General features: G+C 38.6%; 1 protein-coding gene across 2 annotated transcripts; it reads right to left on the bottom strand.

Annotated features, from left to right (window-relative positions):
• Positions 1–15: 15 nt before the first annotated feature.
• sema3ga (sema domain, immunoglobulin domain (Ig), short basic domain, secreted, (semaphorin) 3Ga) lies at positions 16–23442 on the bottom strand. 2 transcript variants are annotated; one of them, XM_026916956.3, is made up of 19 exons: positions 22948–23442; positions 20903–21041; positions 17232–17351; positions 9767–9927; positions 9485–9547; positions 7622–7741; positions 7425–7518; positions 7185–7304; positions 6482–6627; positions 5922–6036; positions 4845–4914; positions 4617–4761; positions 4256–4478; positions 4040–4128; positions 3902–3943; positions 2900–3057; positions 2719–2786; positions 1710–1837; positions 16–1476 (listed from the first exon to the last, which is right to left on the bottom strand). In XM_026916956.3, exons 3-19 carry the CDS (start codon positions 17335–17337, stop codon positions 1087–1089), a joined length of 2238 nt encoding a protein of 745 aa, XP_026772757.3. In that variant the 5' UTR covers positions 17338–17351; positions 20903–21041; positions 22948–23442; the 3' UTR covers positions 16–1086. The 2 variants fall into 2 exon arrangements, with proteins under 2 accessions (XP_026772757.3, XP_053092281.1); XM_053236306.1 differs by lacking the exons at positions 17232–17351; positions 20903–21041; positions 22948–23442 and adding an exon at positions 10032–10606.
• Between the last annotated feature and the right edge of the window lie 4297 nt (positions 23443–27739).

The following is a 27739-nucleotide window of genomic DNA, read 5'->3' as shown; positions in this document are numbered from 1 at the left end:
ATCTAGCACAAACACTGTAAGCAGCAATGCTCTTTTATTTTCTTTATGTCCTTATATCTAAAAACATAAAAGAACATTCAAACAACACAATGTGATACTAATCTATTTAATACTAATAAAATCTTGTGCAGTTTTAGTTACCACAAATCCAGTGTTACTAATTTTGAAGGTCAGATCATTAGTCACATACACAATCATATAATGATGAAACCTATGTACAAAAAACACTGTTATTATAATTACATTTAAATAAATATAACTATGTATCTTGTCTGTCATGCAAAAATGCCCTCCACCTTATTTATATATATATATATATATATATATACTTTATAAATTCTCTACTAAGGCAAAAAATATACAACCTAAAAATAAATATACATTATCAATCAGCTACAGTGACACCCATGAAGACATTGTAGTGTTCCTGGATAAAAAAAAAAAAAGAAATGGTGCAACTTCCCAACCCGGAAGGATAATCAGGATACGTGTATAGCTTTATCTACTGATTTACTGTAATCTGCACTGGACCATATGCTTTCAGTGTCCAGGCAGCAAATGGGAAATTGCACTGGCCCACAGACTGAACGATTACACATACACACAGGAAAATTGTGTTGTCTAGTCATGATCTGCAGTTAATTCATACTCTAAGGTGCTTAAACTTAAGTTACACTGGTAAACTTCTAGCAAATTTTTGAAATGTCAAATATAATATGCAGGAAAACTGGAGATTGAGAGGATCAGCAACACCAGCTGGGTCATAAAATACACAAATATCACAATGATGGTCAGAGTATTTGTAATGGTCAAAATATGGTCCAAAATCAATGTAACACCAAAAGACTTAAGGACAGCTGAGGACATATGACTCATCATGGAACATAAATAAAGAAGAAAGTATGCAAACCGCAATAACAAGACGAACGCAACAAAAATGAAAATGAGAGTTGAGTAGACGAGTCTCTTATGAAATAGGATGAAATAGGATTACGCCTGTGTCCCTTCACCTCACTCTCAACGAAGTACATAGACAGAAAGACAGAATGGACCAATAGGTGAATGGAGGAAGTATGCAGGCCAGGCTCAGCCTCCACTGGGCTCGTGGCCCTCTGTGTGTCTGCGGTTTGGACGTTTGCTTTGCTGCTGCCCTCGGTCAGTGAGCTGTTCCCAGTAGGATTGGCAATACTGGTTGATCACACGCATCTCAGGCTCTAAGGGTTGCACACTGCCAGCTGGGGGATGGGCTTCAGGTTTGTGATGCCCCCTCATCATTTCCTCTTCTTTATCCTCGTCATCGGGTACACTGAGGGCCACTGCGATGTCACGGTCCAGAATGTGCAGGGAGACACGCGCTAGAGTGTGTTTGAAGTTATTCTCAGTGGCCAGGCAGTGGTACAGCCCAGCGTCTGAGTGGGTGAGTGATTTCAGCAGGACACCTTGAGGTGTGCTCAGTACTTCCCCATCTCTATTCAGCTACGTAAGGATTACATAATAGATTACTATGAAAGGAAATTACAACCCACGGCCATTGCACACTACACTAAAATCAGCTATAAATCACTATGCTAAAGGAATGTATAATACTAAAATTACTAATCAAATCTATATCATTCAAATATCATACCACGCTAGCTTATACTCAAACATAAGCAGGAACAGGCCTGTAGTTTCTGTTTTAAATGATGAAGAAGTGTACGAGATCTTACCATTTTCCTTCTTCCGTCTTTTTGGTAGAGCCATTTGACAGTAGCCTGAGGCGATCGTGGCACACACTCCAAAAACGTGCTGCTTCCCTCCACACCAAACTGCACCGTCTCCTTCAGTCTCTTCTCCACTGTGAGGGCAGAAAACCAAAAGTAATTTCATATAACATCCATTTTAGAATGACAGCTATGCTTTATTATAAGGCTTAGTGATGACCAAACATGTAATGTATGAAACATTCTTGTAGGAAAATAATCTAGGATGGGGTAGTCTGATGTACATTACTACCCCAAAGCTAACAATTTTTCCTTTATTAAGAATGACACATTGTACTTTTTATCCATTTATAGTTACGTTTAATGCTGTGGAATGTCCATGAGACGAGTTAGTTCTTGCTGGCACTTACAGCTTTTTTATAACAGCTATAAACCAGCCACCTGCCTCTCTATTTTCGCCCTCTTGTAGTTTATAAGACAAAATATACAGTTTGACATGTTATTTGAGAAACCACAGCATCCTCCGTTCTAAAGACTCTCCTGTGTTGGAAAACCTAAAGTTACAGCTTTACCTCTGACTGTTACAAAGCACTGACACTGAATTCCAAAAATGCTAAATAAACATTTCCACATCAACAATTATGCAGGTATAATTTGTTTATATGGAGCCACACAAGTCCCTGTGTGATTTGTTTCTATAGACATGATAATATATTAGAATGATCACTTTAATATAAATCTGTGATTTGCCTTACACTACTGTCAGAGCTGCTGTCATAGAAGGTTAATCAACACCTTAAGGGCAATCAAAACACAAAAAAAATTAAATAGTGCTATGGTTTAATGGCTTACATATACCATACCAATAACATACATATATCAGTAACATTCAGAATGCCATTTTTTTTGCTGAGTCCTGGTAATAACAGTCCATGTAGAGAAGATCAGGCTTAATATGTCAAGGATTTTCCTTTAAAAAAGTAGTTGAGAGAGAATTCAGCACTGCTTGCTGTACCTTTAGCATTAAATCCTCTACACTGCCGTAGAGGGTCACCATGTTTTACATCCTGCCTTCTGCTCCTCCTAAAAAAAAACAGAAAGTCCAAATTGAGATTCAAACCAGGGTTACAAATGAAACAAATTTGCCTTATTCATTAAACAGCTTTAGTGGAGAGTTTCTATTGACCTTAACTAACCTTTTAGTAGCCTGTGTGAAGGGGGTGCAGCTCTCTCCATCCCATGCACAGTAGGGGTCACGGGCCAGGCAGCAGTCTGAGCAAGCCTTACCATACACGCCACAGCGATGCAATGACACCTGGGTAAGACCTGCGTCTGACGATACGTACAGCTGTTGCTGTAGAGATGAGAAGAGAAATACTGCATATTTAATTTATTCTATGTTATAAAGCATTCTAACACAGCACTGTTGAATTCCTGGATCTGACTGGTTGGAAGGTTTTGATTAAGTAAAGAATATAACACTTTGGATGGCCTGTTATAGGAAAATCATGCATGATGGGGTGGTTTGATGTGGACCGAAGCAAAGTGGATTATTTTCCTGTAACAGCATGTCCCAACTTGTTTTATTACACTTATACCACAGCGATTTGCCAAGATTATAGATCTTGTTATTATTCATAAATATAATTATATAAAACTTCATTAATAATGTGAACACTTCTGTAAAAAAGACATTTATGGAAGCAGTCTTGAGTATCGGCACTTTGTAACAGTCAGTAAGTTTTCTGCCATAGTAAAGTCTTCAGGACAGAGGAGTTTGTGCTTTCTGGTTTCTCTGTAACATAAGTTGCATTTTTTTTTATTATAAACTTCAAGAGAGAGAATGAAAGAGAGGCTGGTTAAAGAACAACTTTTTATAGCTGCTATTACATAAGTGATAACAGGAACTAACTTTTTTGTGGACATTAAATATAACTACACATGGATAAAAAGAACAACATATTCTTTAATTAATCAAAAAAATTGGCAAATTACTGTGGTCTAAGAGGAATAAAACACTTTGCGATGTAATGTTATAGGAATATAATCAACCTTGGGGTAGTAATGGCCCGACACGAAGCATCACACCACCCTATCGTTGATTATTTTCCTATAACAACATGTCAAGTCATGTAGCTTACTTACTCCACTTTAAAATGTTTAAAATGTTACTACAAGGCTATTTTAAAATGTTTTACCCTTTTAGCAGATATCCTCATTGTTTTAACAGGAACTGGTGTCTGTAGAAAAAGGAGAAGGCAATGCAAATTATACATTCTGATTAATATTCTGGTAATAATCTTTCTTAGCATCAGGATAGCCGTTGACTTCATTACCCTGAAAACTTCCACTTCCTCTAATGTCAGCTCTTCCACTGTGGTTGGATCTTTGGGCAGAACTATAATCTTTTGTACTGTTCCACGATCTGTAAAGGCAGGAAAAATGTACAGGTTTGTTTCACCTTCTTGGTTGTTTGGTTACATTAAACACCTGCAAATGTAAAAAGAAATGAATGAATATACGAATGAATGAACTGTAGCCAGATTACTCGCCTGTGCCTAGAAAAAACACCTCATATCTCCCATCCACAGCATCCACCTGGTCCACAGCAATGGTGGTGAACCTGTAGTCTACGCCTGAGCGCACCACCAGGGGGCGCTTGTGTATAGGATACACAGGGTGATACATGAGTGGGTGCGCACGAATGAAGTTCACAGCCTCGTCTGAGAACTCCTTAGTGGAGCGCAAACTCGGTGTAAACGTACCACCAGGACACTAGAGGGTAACACAGAGCTATGTTACTAGACGAATGGCAACGCAGACAGTAATCCTCCTGATAAATGCAGAAGATGCATACAGAATAAACATTATAAAGATTTTTTTTTTACATATGCATAAATGTGTGCAACTCACAGTTCCAGGTCGAGGATAGGGGATCTTTCCTGTGTACATTGTCCACTGGTAGTTGTGCCCATGTTTGTGGGCAAAAGGCCCATTGAATACATTACGTATGTCAGCCATAGAGTACACACACACAGCTGATCCCTTAAAAACAGACCTGAGCCAAATATATGAAAATAAGCTGAGCACATGTGACAATTTTATCTTGACATGCAGAGTAAAAATTTAAGTTATCCTTACCCTGCAGTGGAGAAAACGGCATACACCATAGGGTTACGCTCATCCTGGGTGGACAGAATAAAGACGTCTCCTGGAAGGGAGAAGCATCATTTAACGAATTAGCAGGTCAACATCAAAAATGAGACCACTGTTTAAAAATCCAGCTTAGATCAGTATAAGATTTAAGTGGTCACCCAGCCTGGTCTGGCTAGTGTTAGGCTGGTCTAGCTGGTTGGCTGGTTTGCCTTCTGATCTGTTAGAACCAGCCTGTCCAGCAAGTAATACTCTAACCAGTTAAAATTAAACTGACCAACTAAAAGCCTATAGTTGCAGCCAGTAAGTGTCTAAAACCCTTTAGAACCATCAAACCTTGCCAGCTAGAACCAGCCTGGTCAGTTAGAATCAACCTATAAGTGTCTAAAACATCTCTAAAACCATCAAACCTTACCAGCTAGAATCAGCCTGATCAGTTTGTACCAACCAGCCCAGCTAGAATCAGCCTGCTAGTGTTCAAAACCCCTATAAAACCCATCAAACCTAAGCTGCTAGAACCAACCTGACCAGCAAGAAATAACCTGGCCAGATAACCAGCCTGTAAGTGTCTAAGGCCCCTCTAAAAACCATCAAACCTTTCATCTAGAACCAGTCTAACCAAATTAGAACTAGCCTGACCAGCTAGTTCCTCTCCATAAAACCATCAAACCTGAGCAGCTAGTACCAGCTTGATCAGCAAGAAGTAGTCTGGCCAGATAGAAACCAGCATACAAGTGTTCAAAACCCCTCTAAAACTTTCAAACCTTACCAGATAGAACCTGCCTAAAGCCATCAATCCTGACCAGCTAGAACCACTCTGACCAGATAGAACCAGCCTGCAAGTGTTTAAACCGTCTAAAGCCATCAAGTTAGACCAGTTAAAACCAGCCTGACCAGTTTGAACAAGCCTTCAAGCCTCCAGAGCTCCACTAAACCAACAAACCTGACCAGCTTGCCCAGCTGAGACTGGTGACCTGTTAAAACCATCTTACTGGCCCAGGCTGGTTTTTTTCAGCACATGAATATCCTACTCATTAAATTATCAAGTGTGTTTAATTTACTCACTCAGCTCATCGAAGAAGGTCTCCACACCATCCTCACCCTTCACAGAGCACACCAGCCTGGCTTTTAAAAACGTTGTCCACTTGTTAACTAGAGACTTCTGGCCTCCCTCATCATTCTGGTAACACAAATACATTCACACTTGTTTTAGTCTGCTGTAATAAAATGCTGATATTTGAGAAGAATTAACTCCATCCTAACTAACGATCTATCAATTCCAGGCAGCTTATACAGCAACTCAGCAGCATCCTATTTGCTTGTCAACTGCAATGTCAATTTTTTTGTAAATTTATGGATGAGATTAGATTATGGATGAGATTCTGTTCATAAGCTAAATGTTGTGAATGATGCTTCATCAAGCCAGAGATAATTTCTTCAATTTCTTAAATTAATTAAAAGGTTGTTCATAAATTTCAGGTGGGCAATATATGTACAACCTTTATCTTTATAACAATTCATGTGTCAGATTCATTAATTTTCTGTGCTCCATGATTACATACTCCATGATTAAGATCATGGACTATGTCCTTAACCACTGGCATTTGTTTTTTTGAAGTCCTCACCAGACACACTCGTCCCACTCTGGCCAACACGCTGGGGCTCGCCGTCCCTCCAGAGTCCAGACTCTTCTCCCGGAAGAAAAAGTAGAGCTTGTCATCATTCTTCTCAGAGCTGTCAGGAATCTGCTTTATTTGAATGAACACTGGTTCTAAAGTAGAGACAGAGAGGAAGTGAGAAAGAAAGAAGGAAAGAAAGACAAGTATTTCATAAAAATAAATAAAAAAAAAAATATATGTTCCATTTATAACAAAGCATTCACATTTTTTTTTTCATTTTCAGATTCACATTTTTATTTTCATTTTTAATTTTATTCATTCATTCAAGACACGTGTGATGTAGCTGAGGTTGAAGAACTGTCAGAGCCATAATTCACAGACCATGCTGACAGTGCTAGCATTTCTACTATGAATTTTTTTCCCCCAGTTTTTCTGGGGGCTTAGTGGTAGGGTTTATTCTACACCCACTTCGGGTTTAAATCCAAATACAGATATGGATATTTGGAGAACTATACAGATATAACAGAACTATAACAGATACAGATACAGACTGTGTCATTGTCTTACAGCCCTAGTCAGTTGTATTTAGTGAGCAGGTGAGTGAAATAGCCTATTTATACTGAAGTGGATATAAACAGTTCACATCACAAATCCATACCCACAACAGCCTTATTTATTTTTTTGTAAATTATCTTTACCGAACACTTACCACTGAGCCACCTGGAGTCATACTGCTCTGTTCTAATAGCTGGCCTGCTCCCCATCGTCCTAAAGATAGCTGGATCAGCGGCCATGAAGTCCACATGCACACCAGCATACAGGCTGCCATCTGAAATGAGCAGGATAGCAGGGAAAGGGAAAGAGGAAATTGGACATTAGCATGTCCTTTATGTATGGTACGGAGTATCATAAGACAAACTGTAGCTGTACTTTGCTGGAATAGACTCACTGATGACAGCAGTCACATCTTCATGATTTGGATCGTAGGAGCATTTACCCTTTCCTGAATCCACATATCCAGGGACTAGCCTGAAGAGGTAGTCCTACACATATGGAGGGGTGGAGGATTGGAAGAGGTTTTAATAATTCAGCTATAGGCTGTGCTTGTCTGTGTATATGTACGCAAGTGTGTGTATAGGTGTGTACCTCCGCTCTCCAGCCTCTGTTGATGAAGGTACAGATGGGTTTGTAAGCTCCAGTGCCACATGTGTACAGATGAGTCCTGTTCCATGGCTCGATCATACGCACAAAGTTGGCACACTCTCCCTGGGACACAAATACATACAGTCATACATGCCTTCACATTAGATTTATTGATATGGATATTGATATGGATAGATTTTAACTGATATGGATATTCTACAAGAAAGTGCAAAAGTTTGCATGCCCTTAGTACAAAATGAACTAATTTAATTTATAGGAACACAATATCGTGGGCTAGATGTACGTAAATCAGAAGGTCCCGAGCAAATCACAACTTGAACTTGTCCTTACATCTGAAATTAATGCTCAGTTTACTAAGACTGTAGCTCATAATGCAAACTGCATAATTTGTGTTTTAAAAGCTGCTGTGACGAGGAGGAAATGGTCAACCAACAAGCTGTCAACAAGCTAGTTCTTACTAAATAAAGGCTTTTGTGTCAGAACAAGTAAATGGCATGGAGGCCATTAATACAGCTAATATGTCATTTAATTACCAATTGTTTTTAATGAAAAGACAGCTGTGTACAGAATAAGCTCATTTCTATAAGTGTGCAATTAAACTGCACTTCAATTTTGTGATCGACTGTGACCATAACTTTTGTATAAGTCACAAAAGTCATGTTTTATATGCTGAATATCTTTGTGAGATTTGAGGAAAACATATTTGTTCATGATGTATGTGCTATGACCAGGGTTGTTAGATCTGTGTGACAAAGCAGCTCAATTAAAAAGCAGTATTAAAAGATGTTTCACCAAGACATAAAGGATGTTTCAACAAGGTCCTAAAATAGTCTTGTACTGTTACAGAATTAATCATAAATTAACATTTTCTATGAAAATGAATAAAAAGGTCTGTGCTAAAAATTCAAAAGTAGCCCCGTTCTGCAGGAAAACCACACACCTTGCAATATGGCCTATAAAGTTCATAGCAACACACATGGTCCTAATTTACAAAACGGAGACAGACAAAACCAAATGTAAAACCAGCCCCCATTAATTTTCCAAAGTTTAGTATACCGAACAGGATATGTAATCCATTTCCTCACACTTTGTTTTTGTCCCGACTTCCTGTGTTTTGCATGATCCTCCCTCAAATGTATATGTATGAGGAAGAGAAGAGCACTTTATTGCGTGTTGCTGCATGCATGTTGCTTAGTTTGGCTTGTAGGTCAGTTTTCTACATAACACACAAGGTATTTGTTCCACAGTGCAACCTAATTAAACAGAACTGTGTACTGGTCGGCGCTGCACTGGGACTTACTATGCTCATTGTCGGTCCCAGTAGTCATTGTACTGTCTTGTACTGTTTTGTACTGTTTTGTGCTGTCTCCACATGTTTGCACTTGTGCACTTTATTGTAGAATTTATGTAGTCCCTTGTAGTTCTGTGTTGTTCTGTGTTTCTTATGTAGCACCTTGGTCCTGGAGAAACATTGTTTCGTTTCACTATGTACTTGTATATGGCTGAAATGACAAACTCCACTTGACTTGACCTGACTTGACTTGACTAATTATGCATAAAAACAGGCACAAACAGGTTATGACATCTGGCCCATTGCATTCAGAGCTTTGAGCTTTGACTATGGAAAAACTAAAATACCCATTCAGAAGTTAGCAAAGATTTTTTTATCGTATCGTTTTATCGTGTGTTTTGTTGCAATATACACCAAAATGCCATTTCTATCATTTTGGAATTCTTTTTTCGTGCATACTATCTTTTATTTATGAGAAACCATGAATAAAATAGTGTACTATGTAGTGTACTAGATAGTGTACAAGGTGTAGACATTAAAAGAGGCAGACTCACATGCTTTCCTTTCCCTGTCATCTGACACTCTCCCTTTCTCTGTGTCGGAGCAGGCCAGTGGATCTGTAAGAGAAGAATAGGGAAAACTTTATCCTTGAATACACACGACTGACGTAGGATTTGTTTTTCTTCCTTATTCATAAAGATGATTCTAGATTAGCAAGATTGGAACTCTTGACAACCATGTAGCATGAATGAGATGAATATAATAGGTAAGCCATCTCTTTAATCTAATCACAGATAGTGAAAATGTGCATGAGTACATGCACCAGCTCTCCTTACAATGAGAGGCTCCTTGTTGACGTTCTGCATGTCCAGGGAGACGAGGTACTCGCGGCTGCCCAGGTAAAGACGGCCCTGATCTTGGTCCACGTGGAGGATCCGGTAATCACTGGTGTCGAACGATAAGCTGAATGGTCTTGCTGTCCGAGTGTCCATTAGCTCTGGCAAGGAATAGAGAGACAAAACACGAGAAATTTCATTTATGATGACTGCATTATGAGTTAATTTGGCTTTCCGAATAAAACATGAGTAAAACAGTGATTACAGTTTGTTGGTTCAAGCAATTTGTCATCTAAAAACTGAGAACGCAGGCAAATTAACAAATTGAATCTAATAACATGTACATTTCTAAATTAAATTATTGAAATAGATTATCGCTTCATATTTCAACCTCCAGCGGGAGGTCATGTCTCAGTTTGTGTTCCATGTTCTCTTGGCAGGCTTTATATCCACTGTGCGTTAGAGTATTGTGTGGTAAATACAGGTTTGTGAGCTTCTTGTCCTTGGGATCTCAAAGCATAAGCAAGAAACTTGTTATTCCTAAGCCGCTACCTCTGGGAACTCTCCTCGCAGGGAGGCAAATCAATTTTTGAGAGCATGAAGCAGAAATTCTAGGGAGCAAGGTTCACTTAACTCAGTAATAGTCTGCCCGGCTGCAATCTCAGTCAGGGATAAAAAAAACACTTTAAAAATACATTGGATACCCGTTTCAGAGAAGTCATTCTTCATTATTCTTGACATTCAGAAACACAATATAATCATTAAGGTTATCAAAAGGTCTAAACAACAAAATGCCAATAGTTCAGTGTGTGTTAACACTTTCAGATAACTGTCAACACTTTGGCTAAAATCAACTCAATACACATTTGTCATGAAATGATTAAAAATTCATTACTTCCTGTTACATTTGTTCCTCACAGAAAACTCATCCTGTAATACTGAAATGATGAAATAATCTCAAAATGCTCATATTCCCATCACAGTATTTTGAATTACGAGATTTACATAAGCATATATCTGGCTAAGTATAGCCTTCCTATGACTCAGATAAGTACTGTTCTCATCTTACATGTGTTTATATGCTTAAGAGCTTCAGTCACACCCCATATACACGAACCAGAAACACTGCGCAGAACCTGACATCAATGTTCCTTGCCGTCTTTTCCTGAACACAGTGTTCATTGTGTAACAGAAATGAATGTAAAAGTGGGTTAAAGTTGATGTTTAGTTGTTTCATTGGACCTGATTAGCTGTTATCAGTTGAAAGAGTAATATTTTAAGTGCTGACTCACTGTGAAGAGTTGCTGTAAATAAAAAGGTGCATTCTGGTACGCCTCACCATAGATGCTACAGATGAACTACTGATGAGCAGTTATTGAAATTATTTATTATATTAACACACGGAACCCCAACATTAAAAAAAACTGCATTTAAACTAAGATATTGTAAAGCTTTCTGGCACATATGTACCATATATTTGTTTATATGTTACATATATCCATGTCACTCAGTTCCGTTATTTAAATGCTTACTTGTGTATAAATGCAGCTGCCTAAAATAGACAAGGCTTCTCTGACTCCATGTTTTGATAGCTTCCCCTTCCTTTGCAGGTCATCACTAAAGGATCAATAAGGATGTTTGCTTTACAGAGATGTCAGGAAATGCGTATATGACTTGACACCCTAAATGCTCTAAAAAGAGATTGGGGTTTTTTTTGCAGCATGACATGGACACGCTACCAGAATAAGAGGACCGGATCTCTGGGACAGGGTGGGTAAGAGAGACGAGGCTCCTGAACAATCTGCTTCCATTCTCCTTCCTTTACCAGAAACACAGGACACACGAATGCTGGCAAATCCCAAGTAGTTGAAAGTGGACACTGCTCAGAGTTCAGCACAAAATCACAACCTTATATGGATATGCTAAACAAAGAGCTACAGTGGTGACCAGAGTGATGGAACAGATCTTGTCAGGGCTGTTGCTCGAAACTTGTTAGACAGAGGAGGGGGAAAAATGTAACGGCTTTAGAACAAAGTGAATCTATTTTTTGTTATTAGCATGTCTGCAAGTTCCACATAAAAGAAAGTGAAAGAATCATATTATTCAAGTAACCATGAAGAAAATAAAACAGTAAATGGCTGACCTGGACTTCAACAGTGATTAAAGCCATTTTTTAAAACTCTGATTTACCTTTTTTTTTTTTTTGCTTACACAAAGAATACTAATATAATGGTAAAATGGAAAAAAAAATACTTTTTTAAACTTTGGGCCATGGCGCTTTTACTTTAATTAGGTTGACTCACGAGCAAAGTATAGACTCTGCTGAGTGAGGGGACAGAAAATACACCTCTCAGTACTCAGTGCTCGCAGAACTGAAGTGCTCTCATGTGACAGTTTCTCTGCACGTTCACTTTACTGCTCCATGCTAGTGACTACTTTGCGCTCATTTTACTGCCCACACCCTGATACTGCTTACTGCTGTACATGCTCACGCCACAGCCTGAGCTGCTTTGAGAACTGACAAAGATTTGCACTCTATATATCCATCTATATATATATATAGATAGATAGATATATAGATAGATATAGATATATATATATTTATGTATTAATTTTAAATCTTCACATTGTCAAAATATTGGCTTCTAGGTGATTTATGTATGGACTAGGCATGATATGTACAGTGCCCCACCTTCCCAAGCACTTTCAAACAGCGCAGCTAAACATCTCATTTATACTAGGTGTCATGGTAGCACTGAACGACACTACCCATCAGCCCCAGCATGCCACATGTCACTAATCACTCTGACCAGTCTCGTTATACCTTGTTAGTACCACTAGTTAAGTTCTAGTTTTTCAGTGTCCCACTGTCAAGCTTCTGTTGTAATTGTTGTAGTGGTCGTTTGTTATCAGTATCGCTTATAGTCTGTATGTTTTTGTCTTGTATCCACAGTTCATGTTTATGGTTCTTGTTTTCACAGTTTTAGTTGTTTGGTTGTGCTTCACATAATAAATAATCTGCACTTGCAACTGTCTCCAACCAACCCGTGACAATAGGTAAATAAATGTTCTATTAACATAGAATATCGCATAAACCAAAATGTTTAAAAGTTCTATTATATTCACATGTGGGAACACTAGTGTCTTGCTATGATTTCCATGAAAAAAATAAATGATCTTTCAAAAATGAAGTTTCATTTTTGTTTTTTAATAAGAGTAAATGAGTTTCTACTTGGGGTCACTCGGGGCTCTTATTTTTTTAACCAGGGTGTATATTTGACATGCTACTTATTTATATATATCATATAACCATGTCTTGTAAGCAGCATCCTGTATTTGAGTTTGTTTAGGTATTTTCTCTCTCTGTATATTATAGACTTCCACTGAGCGCATTCACTTGAGTTTTCCAAGCAGCCTCATCCTCTTCAGGCGCCTTTGAGACAAAGGTCATCCCTGTGGCAAACAATGAACAATCCATCTCTGAGAACACAGAACACACAAGAGCCAAGCAGAGAATTGGTCTTTTCCGGCCCACTGTTCTTGCTCTGGGGAGGAGAGTACATAGGGTGGGGAGGTTAGGAGGGGAGGTGTGGGCAATCGATCCTAAAGTGATTGTTCTTTTGGAGGGGGAATACAGCAGACTGGGCAAGAATAGTGTGAGTGGATGAGATGAGAAAAAAGCCAAAGGCCACAGATGAGTTTCAGCTGAATTACACGCACTGATGATGAAGGATAGAGGAATCAAACAGTCAATACTGAGCCAATTCCACTGAGTGCGAGTAGCTCAAGTTTTCATGCAAGTTTCATGAAGGTGTGGTGTACAAAATGCACAAACAATGTGATTTGAAGAAATGTCACGTATCTTTCTCAATAACTGCGCAAACGTTCACATCGGTTTCCTGTAAATCCCATGGTCTGCATTGTGGTTTGTCAAGAACTCAAAACACGAGAATTGGGTCAAAGGCACTAATACTTCCGTGCTGTGTTGCAGCTTATTTCTCACAGTTCCTGACAATTCAGTGAAATTACCAACAAGTTTTTGCTGTTGAAAGCACTTCACTGAACTGCAGTGTTAGTTTAGTTTGAAGGAGGCAACCTGATTCATCCTTTACTTATCTTTCTCATATGTCTCACCAATTCATTAGTGTTGACTGACTATTTTGGTCAGAACAGGGAATATGGCAAGAATGAGATCATCATTAACTTAACTCCAGATGAAAATACTTAGTTTATCCCTGACATCAGCAATATAAAACATTCCCCACAAAACTCTTCTCCAATAGCAACATATCAAGTACCAACATTATTCTATAACCTAAGAGGCACAATGACACTGAAAATAAGTTCACTAGTGAGTGGACAGGGAATATGGTTTATGTGAGCCACACAGCAGTGGTTTATTGTCTAAACAGTTACTGGAAAGTACGACAGCATGAGGCATGTGTGAGCAGAAAATGTGTGCAGAAAATCTTTTCACAGATCAGGCAAAATCCAGAGGCTTAGCAAACTTCAACATTAATCTAACTGAACAGTGATCAGGCCACTTTAACAAAGTACACATTGCAATTATTACATATAAGCCAAGGAGAGTGGTTCATTGATCCTGGTCAGGGATGTGGTGGATCCGGAGTCTATCCCAGGAACACTGGAAATACACCCTGGATAGGATAGCAGTCCATCACAGGGCACCATGTACACACATTCACACACTCATTCACACATAGGGTCAATGTCCAGTCATCAATCCACCTATTGGCATGTTTTTGGAGGTGGAAGAAATCCAGAGAACCACACGGGGAACATGCAAAACTCTGTACAGACAGAAACCCGAGCCCAGGATCAAACCAGGGAGCCTAGAGCTGTGACGCAGCAATGCTACCCACAACAAATAACAAGTTCCTGGCATTTTCACAACACGCCATACACTCATACTTGGTAACCTCAAGCTTTGACCATTTTTTAGGTATAGGTGCATCTTGTTGGTACACAATTACTGATTGTAGCTCATCTGTTTCCATACACAATTTGCCAGCCCTCCTCTACCACAATGGTCGGAAACTGACACTGATGAGGGCTAGAAGAATTAACGTACTATATTCTGCATGGCAAAAAGATACACATATAAAGTGCACTACAAAGGTATGTGTGTCTATTAAAGTGACCAGTAAGGGTCCATGGGCTTTAAAAACCCCAGCAACACTGCTACGCCTGATCCTCTTGTACCAGCACCACATGCTACCATGTCATTGTCACTGCTGTGCTGAAAAAGATCCACCAGCCAAATATGTGGTCATATAATGGCCTCTTTTCACAAATGGGGTACAGTGGGTCTGGCACATTGTGCAGAGCAGCAGATGGATTTCAGCCAGTAAGTGGCCACTGAGTGTATTTGTGTGTAGGTCAGGGAAAACCCGCTGGATGTTACTGTGGCTAAATTCTGGCAAATAGCCAAAAAAGATAAACAATCAGGTTTTTGCCAAAATTGGGTTTTTATGCCTATAACATGAGTCGTGAGCTGGGGGATGTGCAGATCAAAAGTACTTGAATACTGTAGCAGAACTGATTAACATATGAGAGAAATATCATAGTGCAGCTTCCTTTGTTGTAGCTTATCCAATCTCATGTATTTATGTGAAGTATTTAACTAATGGCAGTTCATTGGACCAGAGACTAGTGAAAGGGCTAGATGTCAGATTAGTAAACTGATGATAGTGGTTGTAGTGGTTGTTTAAAAAAGTTGACAACCAAAACAGAATGGATCTCCCTGCATCAAAATTCAAAGCAAGTCTTCTTTGTTGTATCTGTGGTGTTAGTCAGAAGTGTTAACATGAAGTGAAACTATGAAAAAAACCCGACTATACTGCCTTATTTATAGCATTAAAAAAGGTGACATTTGTCACCCTTTAGTCATGTTAGCTGTTTATCTAGACCACTGTAAGCAATTTAAGAAACCATAGAAATCATACAGTATCTTTCATGATATCATGATCATGCTGGGTCAGGAGCCAATTAAACAAACACAGTGGTAAAAACAGTCATTCTGCCTTAGTGTGATTTCCTCATATAGTGAATGTCAGGCTTTGATCAAGATAATCATAATCAAAATGTCCATGAATAGAATGCATATCTCTCCCTTTTCACTTTTTCGAGGTAACCAGATTTTAAAATGCTATACCTTTGCGTGTGATTGAGATACAAGCAAAAGGGAAACAGGTTATATTTGCGGAAAGTCTGTAGTGTTCAGAACTATATATAGTAGAAAATGTCAAACTCAAAATTTCACCATGTGAAGGGTTTTCCCAGGCCACCACACACAACGCTGATCTTGAGTTTTAGTGGAAAAAGTTTGTAATATAATTGATGTAAATGATAATTGGCTCTGAATTAGCTGATAATTGACAAGCATGACATTTTGTTTAAAATAAGTGATAAACTGGTTTTCAGGGTAGGCCTACTTTCTTATTCACACATAGCACTCTTTAATCATACAAAGTGGGCAGAGCTGTTTTAACATCTCTGATATAATTATGAAGCTTTGATGCAGTAGCAATATATTTGTTTCCCTTCCCACAGTTATTTGTGGCAGTCTGAAATGTCAGAACAGGATTATGATTCACTCACATAATTCTTATTTACACAGTAGTGTACATTTAAAAGTACTCATCTGTCTGTCTTTTTATATTGTGCTAGTCAGAAGTCTTTGTGCATTATGTGTGTGTGTGTGTGTGTGTGTGTGTGATTGTCCATGCTGACAGGTTAATGTGCTATAATAACTGTAATTGTTTGGGATCAAAGCCTCATTCGCACTGCAACTGTGCAAGCCTATTTTCTGTGAATTTGTTTTGAAAAACCCTGAAATTCTTCAACAGAAAATTAGAACTATAGCAGTTCCTTCTCATACATTAAAATTTAAACAAATGAACACATTCCTGGAAACATTAGGATGCAGGAAATAAATAATAATAATGAAATCATGCAAGGACTTCCACGATATAGTGACGCAAAGAAAAAAATATATTCTGCTACACATTCTGCAGGATACTGGGCGAAAAAAATAGTAGTTAAGGAAACACAAATAAACAGTAAAGTCACTGTTTCCACATTTCATATCTCATCTCATATTGCAGATTGCTATTATTATAATTCCCTGGGAATTTTAACAATGAACACAGACGGAGTGTGTTACGCAGTGAGTATCCGTCGCAAGTCTTGGTGACAACATCCACCTTTTGTTCTCTTCTAGCAACAGTTGAGCAAATTACAGGAACTACGTTATATTACAGCATGTACATGTGTTTGTGTGTGCGTGTGTGTGTGTGTGTGTCTGTATGTGTGCGTGCATGCCTGCAGACAGATGAATGAATGACTCTGAATGAAAGAGACAGAGCCAGAGAACAGTAGTTGTTTTACAATAGTACAGGTGTGTGTCTGTTTATTAAAGGTTTATATATGTGTATGTGCCTACCTTTAAAAGATAAAGCCACTCTGGGAGTCGAACGCAGGATGCAGGATACACCACAAACACACAGTACCAGCAGCAACAGGATGACTCTGGTTCCCATAATGCCCATGTGACTCAGAAGTCCTATAGAGATATAGACAAAAAAGACGGGCTAAATATATCATTAGGGCACAGAAAGGAACACACTGCATGACACAGAGAGGACATACAAAGGATATGAGGAGTCAAAAATTACTGCAAAAAAAGAAAAAAATGAAGCTCAAAGAAAGGAACAACACTGAACATTTTACATATCGCTATCATATCACTATTTTGCCTTTATCGTGTAACTGCTGTAACAGTGATGCAAGTTTGTCACAAGCGTCTTGCAAACTCAAAGCATCATCTGATTCCCATTCGGATTTGAGTTCTTATTAGCAGATTGACGCACTAGCAGTGTAGCACTGTGTTCTGCCTGCAGGTGAAAAAAGGGATCAGTATGTAATAGTGGCACGTCAAATACCACACACCTGTGAAACAGAGCTTTAAGCAGCACGTGCTTCCGTAACACCAGCACTGCCAAAGTGTGTTAAGCTGCTGTAAAACCCTGTCACATTGCGCCACGTTATAACCTCTAGCAGGAGATCCCTCCAGGCCCAGTTTAGCTCTGTTTCCACTAGCTCCTGATCCAAGCCACTGGCGTATGACATCATGGGATTTGGGCACAGAGGTGATGTGACAGGGGCAGCCGTGCAGGGTTTGCATTTTTGCCCCTCTTTCGCAGCTTATGAAACAAATGACGGATTATTCTAAGTGGCAGCAGTGAGTGGCAGCTGACTTGGAAGCATGTTTAAACTCATGTTACATTCTCAGAACAAACACAAGTGCTCTGGATGTTGTCCCTTGCTTCCATAACAAATGTGAACCCATCCCTTCACTCTGTGCTAGTGTCACAGTGCTACAGGTCAATTTAACTTTTATGCATGTGTGAATAGATAATCTTTGGAACAGTGCTATATAAAATAAATTGATTAAAAATACATGCACATAGAGAGTTAGTTTCAGAAATATTGGCATCCCTGCATTAAACTGAGCAAAAATGGCAGTTTTAGATTGTTTCTGAACTAGCTCTTCTATACACCTTATATGTCCATTATGCAAACATAACACATATCACCATTTATTTATAAAAAAATAAAACACTAAAATAAATGCATGCTTACTATATAGTAGCAAACAATTTAACAGAAACTAAAAAAGCCCCTAAAAATATTTGAAAACTGGTACACCTTTGGAACTGTGTTTAGGTAATAACCACAACCATTACATTACATTATAAAATGTGAACATTATAAAACATGTCCTAAACTATGGTATAAATTGTTATTATATTTCATTTAAAAGATGTCCTCTGTTTTTACTGCCTTCATTTTAGTTTTTGAACAAAAATCTATGCTTCTATTAATAAAATCTCCCTTACATGCACAGGCAGTACATTTCAGGTAGGAGAAGTGTGTATGCATTTTGATGCACTGACACAAACACAGTTAAGTTAACGAAATCGAGAGGACTTTTGACTTTTGGCAGCTGCCATAATACACTTATTCTAGAAAGGCTACACCAGGTAAATGTATGCATGGTCTATGCAACACCTCAGTTCACAAAAGGGGGATACATGAGTGGTATAAAATTAGCTTTGCCACCCAAACCGCCTCCAAACTCTGACCTCAACTCACATCTGTGAGCGATCTGTTACTCTTATGTAACCCATGCAGAATTAATGAATCATATATAGCTCATGTTGAGTTAAACCTTTACTGTAATGTAGTGTTGTAGGCATTTTGACTAAATCCCTTGAGTATTAGGAACTATAGAGAAACTATAAAGCTAATACAGTAATTGTTTTTTATACATCATTAGGTAGTTCTTCCCTGTGCTCTTGCCCATTCTTTACCACCATGCGTCTAAAATCCTTGTGATTCAGTCCCATCACAAGCACTCCAAAGTAAAATCACTCCATGTATATTTTACTGTCATAAATAATGTAACATTTAACTATTTTTTGTAGTCCCATTACTTGTGTCTGAAGTTTTGAAACACAAGTGCGATTTTATTGAGAGGAACAGCCTGATGTGTAACGACTCATGCAGCATACACCACTGGCTTGTGATTAAAAGTCAATTAGACTTATGATGTAGTAGCTGTTTCATAGTGCGCTGATAAAACTCTTCTTAGAGAAATTTGACCATGTTTTTCTCTGCACTTCTCTGTCACTCCTTTCTGCTCACATTTATGTTACCCATCACAGAAACTGATTCAGCACTCAATCTATTTCAAGTGAATAATATGTAATGTAGTATTTTAAGGTAAAACATAGAGTATTAAAAAGTTTTATAGTAGTATTTTTTCAAATATAAAGGTTTTTAAGCAACATAATTTAAGAAAATGTTCAAAATGATTGGCACACAATAGAGGATCATTGCAAAATATTAATTTTGTATTCCATTTCAGTGTTAATTTGGACGCATGTTTGGGGTCATTGCCATGTTAAAACATTCATGACTTCTTAACCCCCTGACAGATGCAACCAGGTTTTGGATTTGAATATCCTGGTACTTTTAGAATATCCTGGATCTCTAGATGCAAAACAGCACAAAGCATCAGTCGTCTATCATCATATTTTGCAGTAGGTATGGGGACTTTCCTGGTAATCAGTCCTCTTCGATTCTGCTCTTACTATATCTGAACACAACAAACGATTCCAACTGTAACTAACAAAGTTAAGGCACTGCATTTTGTAGGTTGCTCTCAGGAAGGACAGTGCTGTATTAACTTTTCTATTAATAGTATTTTTAACTGGTTAGATATTTTTATATCTATTACCCCACTTTTTCAACAACCACTGTGATGACAAAGGGCAATATTTTGTTTACATTTAATTTTAAATAGTCTTAATAATCTTGCTCTTGCCCTTTTTTAAAGAAAATATTATTATTTAAGAAAAGTAGTAATTGACTGCAAGTGGAAAATTAGAATAATCGTGTGAAATGTTTATGCTTGCTTATTACTGTGCCCATTCTCTTGAAGGGTGCCAATAATTCTAAAGCTGACAGTATATATGCCTGTCACAATACATGAATTGCCACACAATCTCCAACTAATAAATAAAGTTTGGAGTTCTCTTTGCAAAGTTGACCTGCTGCTTGTAAATCATTCAATGCACCAGCCTCGAGTTCACACTCAGCGCATCTAGAGGCTTGTCTCGGAATGCACTACATGCCCCAACCGCAGGATAGAGGGAAAGAGAGCTGGGTGAAGAAAGAGGGGACATGTGAATGAGTAATGGTGTGAAAGAGCAGAGGAATTAAGAGAGAAAGAGGATTGAAAGCATGAGGCACTGATCTGATAATAATCTCTCTGCACCATCCTTAGAGATGGATATGCCAGTACTGCAGGAGAGATTGAAATCACAGCAGGTTAGGAATGCCAGGGGAGGGCTCGAAACAAGCTGCAAACAAGTTCATAAGTGCACGAAGATTGAAGTCTGGTGGGAAATTACACTGGAAAAAAAAAATCGAACAGTGTTTCAGGTCAATGACTCATTCTCTGAGGGGGTTAGGATTGCAACAGGCCTTTCTCGCTGCCTATTTCTGTCTCATGGCTCGTTATTTGCCTTTTTCATCTTCTCACCTCACCTTTTCTCTTTTCTTGAGTGCTCCACTGGCTGAAGATCAGACCCAGTCTGCTTGATCAGATCTGGCTTCTTCTCACTAGATGTTTGTCAGCACAGGTCATGCGCTCAGGTGTTTTCACATGTTGACTCTGGCACTGCTTCTGTGGGAAGGTGTGGCAGACACACATACACAGGTTCAAAACACACATACATGACAGCTCAGCTATTCAACTGCAAGAGCGTATAAACACATGTGCACACACACACACACACACACACACACACATTTGTCTTAATATCCTTGTTAGAACATTAGAAAAAAAGACATTTCAGTAAAAAGACATTTGGTCCCCACCAAGATATAAAAATCATACACACTCACACACACACACACACACACACACATGCAGGTGTAAACTCACTGATATATGCCTATAGAAACTCTAGCCTCAGGCTGGGAAAATAAGGTCAGCATGGGTCATGTTTCCACTGAGGTGCTGAGCAGAAAATCTCAATCCCCATGTAATTAGCCAAGATTTCTCTCTCTCTCTCTCTCTCTCTCTCTCTCTCTCTCTCTCTCTCTGAGAAAGTTTAGACCAAACTGTCGCTTGATAAAATTGAGTATTGAGTGCAGGTTTTCTATAAAAAGACTTCCCACCCTGCGGGAATTGAAAAGCAATTTTTCAGGACATTACAAGAACATCTTTTAATTACGTGAGTGCCAGACATCACACCTAGCAAAGCTGCGTTGCTCGTTTTGCTTGTTTAGTCCTCATTATTGAACAAATCTGTACGTATATTAAGTACTGTATGCATGTTGGCCTGTTTATGAAAAATATATTGTTTACTATATGAAAGATTAGCACACAACATTATTTTTGTACAAAATAAAATTGCAACTTGTTCTCTTGGTTCAATAAAATGAATTCTCTACCAAAGTGTGTGCCACATAACACATAATCACGTCAACGCGTACAGATAGAACTTTACTCAAACTTTGTATAATCACACATTTTGCTGGATTTATTTCTTCACATTGCGTATCACAGATCTCTAAGATGCACCCACTGTCCCCGCCAAGGAACATATACACATGTTTGCACGTACAAAACACCTACACACACACACACACACACATTACAGTATAAAAATTGATTGGTTTGATGGTAACAAACCCCTCTGTGTGTACTAACGCCATGTAATATGCAACCAGACCAGTCTGAAGTTAAAAACTTGTTAAGTGGCCCATTTGCTGCTTCAACAGTTAAGTGCGAATTGGCAGGGACGGACTGTTATATTTTCATGTACGCATCCATTATAGATGATAGCACTCTACTGGAATGGACAGCGTATGAATTATGAATACTAAAAGCTGAAATCTATGATGTCCATTACATCCTGCTCTACATTCATACATTTATTCCAAAACTTTTTCCAACCTAAACCTGGGACTCAATCATTAAAAAGGGGGTGTTACTGTATGTGCGCAGTCTTAATATGAACGGAGTTTCACAGAAAGACAAAAAATTGCTGTAACTTATCATTTCTAAGACTCAACTGAGAATCAACTGATAATCATCTTTATGTTCCTTGGGGGTTTAAGAACTGGGATCATTTGCACCGTAAATTTTGGCTCTGAACGAGGGTTATTTTTGTTGTTTAATAAAACGATGTCTTTAAATGTAAAATATACAAATAAAATATTATACTGACTTCTACAATGTTTTACGGAGACAAGAAGAAGAAGAAGAAAAAGAAGAAGAAGAACAACAACAAGAAGTAATTTCTCAGAAAAGAAACAGAAAAAGGGTTGTAAATACTCCAGGACTGTAAAGTTGAGCTTGTTTCTTGATTGAACACACCTAATTGAACTTCTCAGCTAATTCCCAGGGACTGTCAGTGTGTGTGAGAAGAGTGGAAACATTTCTGTGGTGCTGTGTCTCTCCAGGTCCTGACTCTCACACTCCTGCTCTACACTAATGACGAAACTGAAGTGAGAACATTTTTCCAACAGACTGAAAAGTCTTGCAAGCCCAAAATAAAGAAAGGAAATGCAATCTTACTCACATTGTGTATTCGTGGTGTCCAGGAAAGCTTTCTGTCAGGAAAGAGAGATGAAGCTGCTGACTTTTGTGGCGCAGGTGAGATTTTATCAGCACATTCCTCTCCGTCTCGATGCGCTTTCTCCTCAGTGTGGGGAAAGAAAAGACACTATAATCCGCCCAATACTTCAAAAAACAAACAATCTGCAAGCGCTTGAGTGGTTTTGGCTTCTTTTCATGTCAGTCCTTTGCTCTCAGAGATCGATGTGTTGCGTCTGCTGTCCTGTGAGAGGAGATAAAGCAGACTTTCTCTTATCTCTCAGACCGTGAACGCTACAATGCAACAAACAGCAAAAAAACTGAGCTGGATCCCTGTGCTGAAGAAAGATGACTGGTGTGAGATTACTCGAACCTCTTGGGTTTGCTAAGCCATGGCAGGTGTTCAGTGCTGGATCCCTCGAACGTCTCCCTGCCTCACACTCCCACTCCCAACAACACACACTTAACTCATTCCACACCGAGCAGTGACACAGAGCTGACACACTTCCTCAACTCAGACAGAATCCTAGGAATCATAGGAATAGATCATATTCAGTCATAACTGATTAAAAAAAGAGACAGACACAGAGGCTTTAGTCAGAGTATGCATTTACATTTAACCCCAAACAGCTGGCAAAAACATTGCCAAGTTCACGTGAGAACAAATGACCACACACACACACACACACACACACACACACACACACACACATGGTTATCAAGGCTTGTGTGTCTCTGATTATATCTGTACAACTGCACGAATGCCATAAGATCAGGATTACGCAGGGGTGGACGTAGGACTACGCAAAGCTAAGCAACCGACTCGGGCCCCCAGAAACCAAGGGCCCCTTAAAAATGTAAATGATATATATTTTTAATTGTTCATGCTAAATAAGGTATGCTGAAAATTCAAATATCGATGTTAAAACACTGAAATGATTCATATCATATCTGTTGTTATCACAACAGAGACAGGAAGCTCAAGGATAATCGAGATAAATGTGTGCAGTTGAAAAGGGCTCCATTCCTATATTTTGCCCCCAAATCACTAAATCTGGCCCTGGGCTTTGGTATTTATTGACAATATAATCCACTTGTTTAATTTTAAAAAAGATAGATAGATAGATAGATAGATTGAGAAAAATCATCTCTTGAAGGTGCTGGGAATTATTCAACCATTCATCTTCAGTAACTTTAACACTTTATCCTGGTCAGGGTTGTGGTGGATTTTCATGACAATGCCAGCCACATTATTTTAAAATATTATAAATAATGCTAATGGACTAGCAAAACTATAAACTTAAATTTAATTACTGAAGTTCATAATCTTGTTATTCTTATTTGCCTGTTTTGATTATTATCCCTTTTTCAAGGACGGTGCTTTCATGTCATTTCTTTTACCCAGGGCACAACATCCACTGGAATCACCACTCAAATTCAGCCCTGCCTTTAACACTCTGAAAATAACGTGCTTTTGCTGTAAAAGAAGGCCTATCTAGGTGTCTACACCAGATGAAAATAAAGAGCATCTCTTATAACTGCTATAATCTAAATGATGCAACAGTAAAAAGGTGGCCTCTTTTTTTAAGGATATACAGGCAAAAGCAGAATGAAACATTTCTACATTGTTTTGATAAACCACAGAAGACTAAATACAATAAATCCATTTGATAAATTGGGCTATTCTAGCAGTTTGTGCTGTTGTGATATTGAGAGGTACAGTGATGACACTATGACATACAATTTTACCCCATAGTCTACCAAATGTGTGTCATTTCAATGGTGGATTCTATGTTTCTCACTTGTCATTTGGACCGTCTCAGCTAAAAAAAAAAAAGCTCTCGTTTGACTGACAAATGTCTGACACCTGTCACATTTTGAACAAGAGCAAGAGGCTCCTGTAGAGGAAACAGCTAGAAAAGGGCACCAAAGGGCAATAAAGCGTTAGAAAATTCCCCAGATTCTTCACTTGGCATTTGTGCGGCTAACGACAACGGAGACAAAAAAATCACCGGGGGGGAAAGGGGTGCTGTTGAAAAGACATTTCTCCCGCACGGAAAATCGTTTCGGTGCAGTCATGTAGGCCTCAAAGAGTGCTTTACTGTGTGTGTGTTCACTTTGAGAATGGCTGAGACAGGCCAGTGTATTAACATCTACACTGTGTCAAATTCAAAAGCAACAACCCCAGCATTTTTCTTAAGCTATATTCATACAGTACTACATGTCAAAATAGTATGCCACGCATACACACACTACTATTTAGACATGGCCTACTATTTAGTGCAGCAGTTCATGAATTTGGATGTAGCTTAGCCTTGTCGGTCCATGTGAATATAATCATAGGCAGTGTACAGCTTTGACAAAGCTTACTATTTAAGAAGGTAGTATGTAATTATAGCCATAGCCCTACTGTGACTTATATGAAGACCACAGGATAGTTTAGGTGTTAATTCACCACTTGGGAATTAGGTCTACTTCATCTTTATATCCTTCAAACAGTGTATTTTACTTGTTCATTTGATAGCAGCCTTCATCATTTGTTCAGCAGACTGTTTTCTTTGGCTTTCTTTTCTTCATTTTGTCCTCAAAGCTGACCTTCTATGACTGTTTGAACAGTGAAGTCTTCTTTTCCACCGCCTGCTTTGAGGTGTGCCTCTTAACTGTCTTCTTTCTTTCTTCCTTTTGTAGTGCGGTGCGGATGTGGAGGTGGTTTCTTGTCTTTCTCTCTCCTTGTGGGAGGCATCCTTTATTTCCCTCTCTGAGGAAGTGACTAAAATGTGAGCTTTATGTGCGGGTTTCCGTGCCCCATTCACCCACAGTGGCCCTGAGCTCCAGGACTGAGCTCCTCTCCCATTCACTCCCTGCAGCATTCAGCTTATGTCAAAGGCCAAACACTATGACTGATCCATCATGTGGTCTATGAACAAAAAAGTGGAGGGTTTATATGATCATATGTGGTCAGGCCTTATTATAAGGGGCTGAATGTTGACTCTGAAATGACATGTGGCCTGACACAAAAGCAAATGTTTTGATTATAACAACAGTTGAACAGTGAATGGTGATTCCTGGAAATGTGCAGACATATAAATTCTAAGACACTGTCTAGACCAGGGGGTCAAACACATGTCATGGATGGCTATAGTGGCAAAGGTTTGTGGTTTCTCACGTCCGGCACATCATATTCAATGAGAATTATTAATTCATTCTTGTCCATTAACTGCTTTATCCTGGTCTGTGTCATGGTGGATCCAGAGCCTATCTCTGGAAAACTGGGTATACGGTGGGAATGCACTCTGGATGGGATGCCAGTACACTTGAAGGCACCATGAACACACAATTTTGTGTAGCAGTTCTACTACAAACATGTTTTTGGTAGGATGAAGTAAACCAGAGAATCAGGGCGAAACCCACCCAGACACCAAGAGAACATACAAACAGAAAGTACCCGAGCTCATGATCGAACCGGGGACAATGGAGCTTTTTGATGTGATTATCTGGTGGTAAATAATATAGTGCTGTGCTGTAGTCTTTTTAATGAACACTCCTTAGGTTAAATGGTAAATTGTTCACAGTGCACTCAAGGGAAAAGGTTTACACATTATACATGTATCTGGTTTCAATCTTGCCTGGTTGGAGAAAGTCCTGGATTTTCATTGTGTGAGCTGTCTCAGGGGTGGTAGATAAGTGGTTGAGGTTTTGAGCTAGTAGGATTGTGAGTTCAGGATTGACAGAGATCCACTGTTAGGCCCTTGTGCAAGACTCTTAACCTTTAACTGCTCAGCTATGTGTTTGGATTTTTATCTTCTCTCTTATAAGCAATGGTGGAAAAAGTACAAAACAAATTGAATTGAGTAAAAGTAGTGATAAAAAAAAAATACTCAAGAGTAAATAAGCCATCTGATGAAAAAATACTCAAGCAATTACTTTCTATACGTGCGTACATATAAAACAACTAATCTGAAAATATTCCATATCTGAGGAATGCATTTTTGAACAATTATGTTAACTAACCAAGTGAGCTATGCTAAAGTGAACACCACCTCCATTATCAACAGTATATAAAGAAAGGTAACATTAGCTAAATTAGCCAAATACCGATGGGGTTTCAATAGCTTGCTAGTTCATTAGTTAGATAGATAGATAGATAGATAGATAGATAGATCATGTTAATTCATACATGTTTTTGGATACACAGTTAGCTATCTAGCAAACATACCCCTTACACATTATCCTGAGCATTACCAATAGGCTGTAGCAGAATTTACATAAGTCTAACACTACAGGCAACTGATACTGAACATTGAAGTGACAAGTTTAATACACAGCTTTCACATTATAAAACATCAAAAGATCTGGCTAGCTAGTCTAGCTCACTGAACTAGCTAATGGCTTACCTGTACATGTTTTCGCAGGTTTGGATGCTGAGCTGTGAATTGTCAATATCTCCACAGGTTTTGGCATGCACAATTTGCAGATTATTATCAAGCAGTATATAAAACAGAGCATACCTGATAAACTCGGCCCAGGGACGTTCATCAGTCTCCACTGTCTCAGACATTGCTGCCACTGTTTAAGCATTTGGTGCCTGAAGTGTAGACTCTTTGACAGGAAACTTCTACCATGGTAAATGCACTATTATTTATTTACTTTGTAATGGAGATCAAAAATCAGTGTAATGAAGAATACTATTTTTAGTACAATGCTTTAATTATACTCAAATATACTACTATGATTTGATGATAAAAAGTACAGTTAAAGTTAACCGTGAGCTCAAGTAC

This window comes from Pangasianodon hypophthalmus, chromosome 8, assembly GCF_027358585.1.
Source record: "Pangasianodon hypophthalmus isolate fPanHyp1 chromosome 8, fPanHyp1.pri, whole genome shotgun sequence".
Taxonomy (NCBI): Eukaryota; Metazoa; Chordata; class Actinopteri; order Siluriformes; family Pangasiidae; genus Pangasianodon; species Pangasianodon hypophthalmus.
Note: the sequence above shows the minus strand (reverse complement) of the source record. Positions and strands in the feature narration are given on the sequence as shown.

Excerpts from the sequence above, each read along its gene's own strand:
- sema3ga (XM_026916956.3), bottom strand. The coding sequence starts at position 17,337 with ATGGGCATTATGGGAACCAGAGTCATCCTGTTGCTGCTGGTACTGTGT. Across the intron at positions 4,129-4,255 it reads GGTGTTTTTTCTAGGCACAG|ATCGTGGAACAGTACAAAAG; the intron begins GCGAGTAATCTG and ends CTGCCTTTACAG. Across the intron at positions 1,838-2,718 it reads TAGAGGATTTAATGCTAAAG|TGGAGAAGAGACTGAAGGAG; the intron begins GTACAGCAAGCA and ends CTGCCCTCACAG.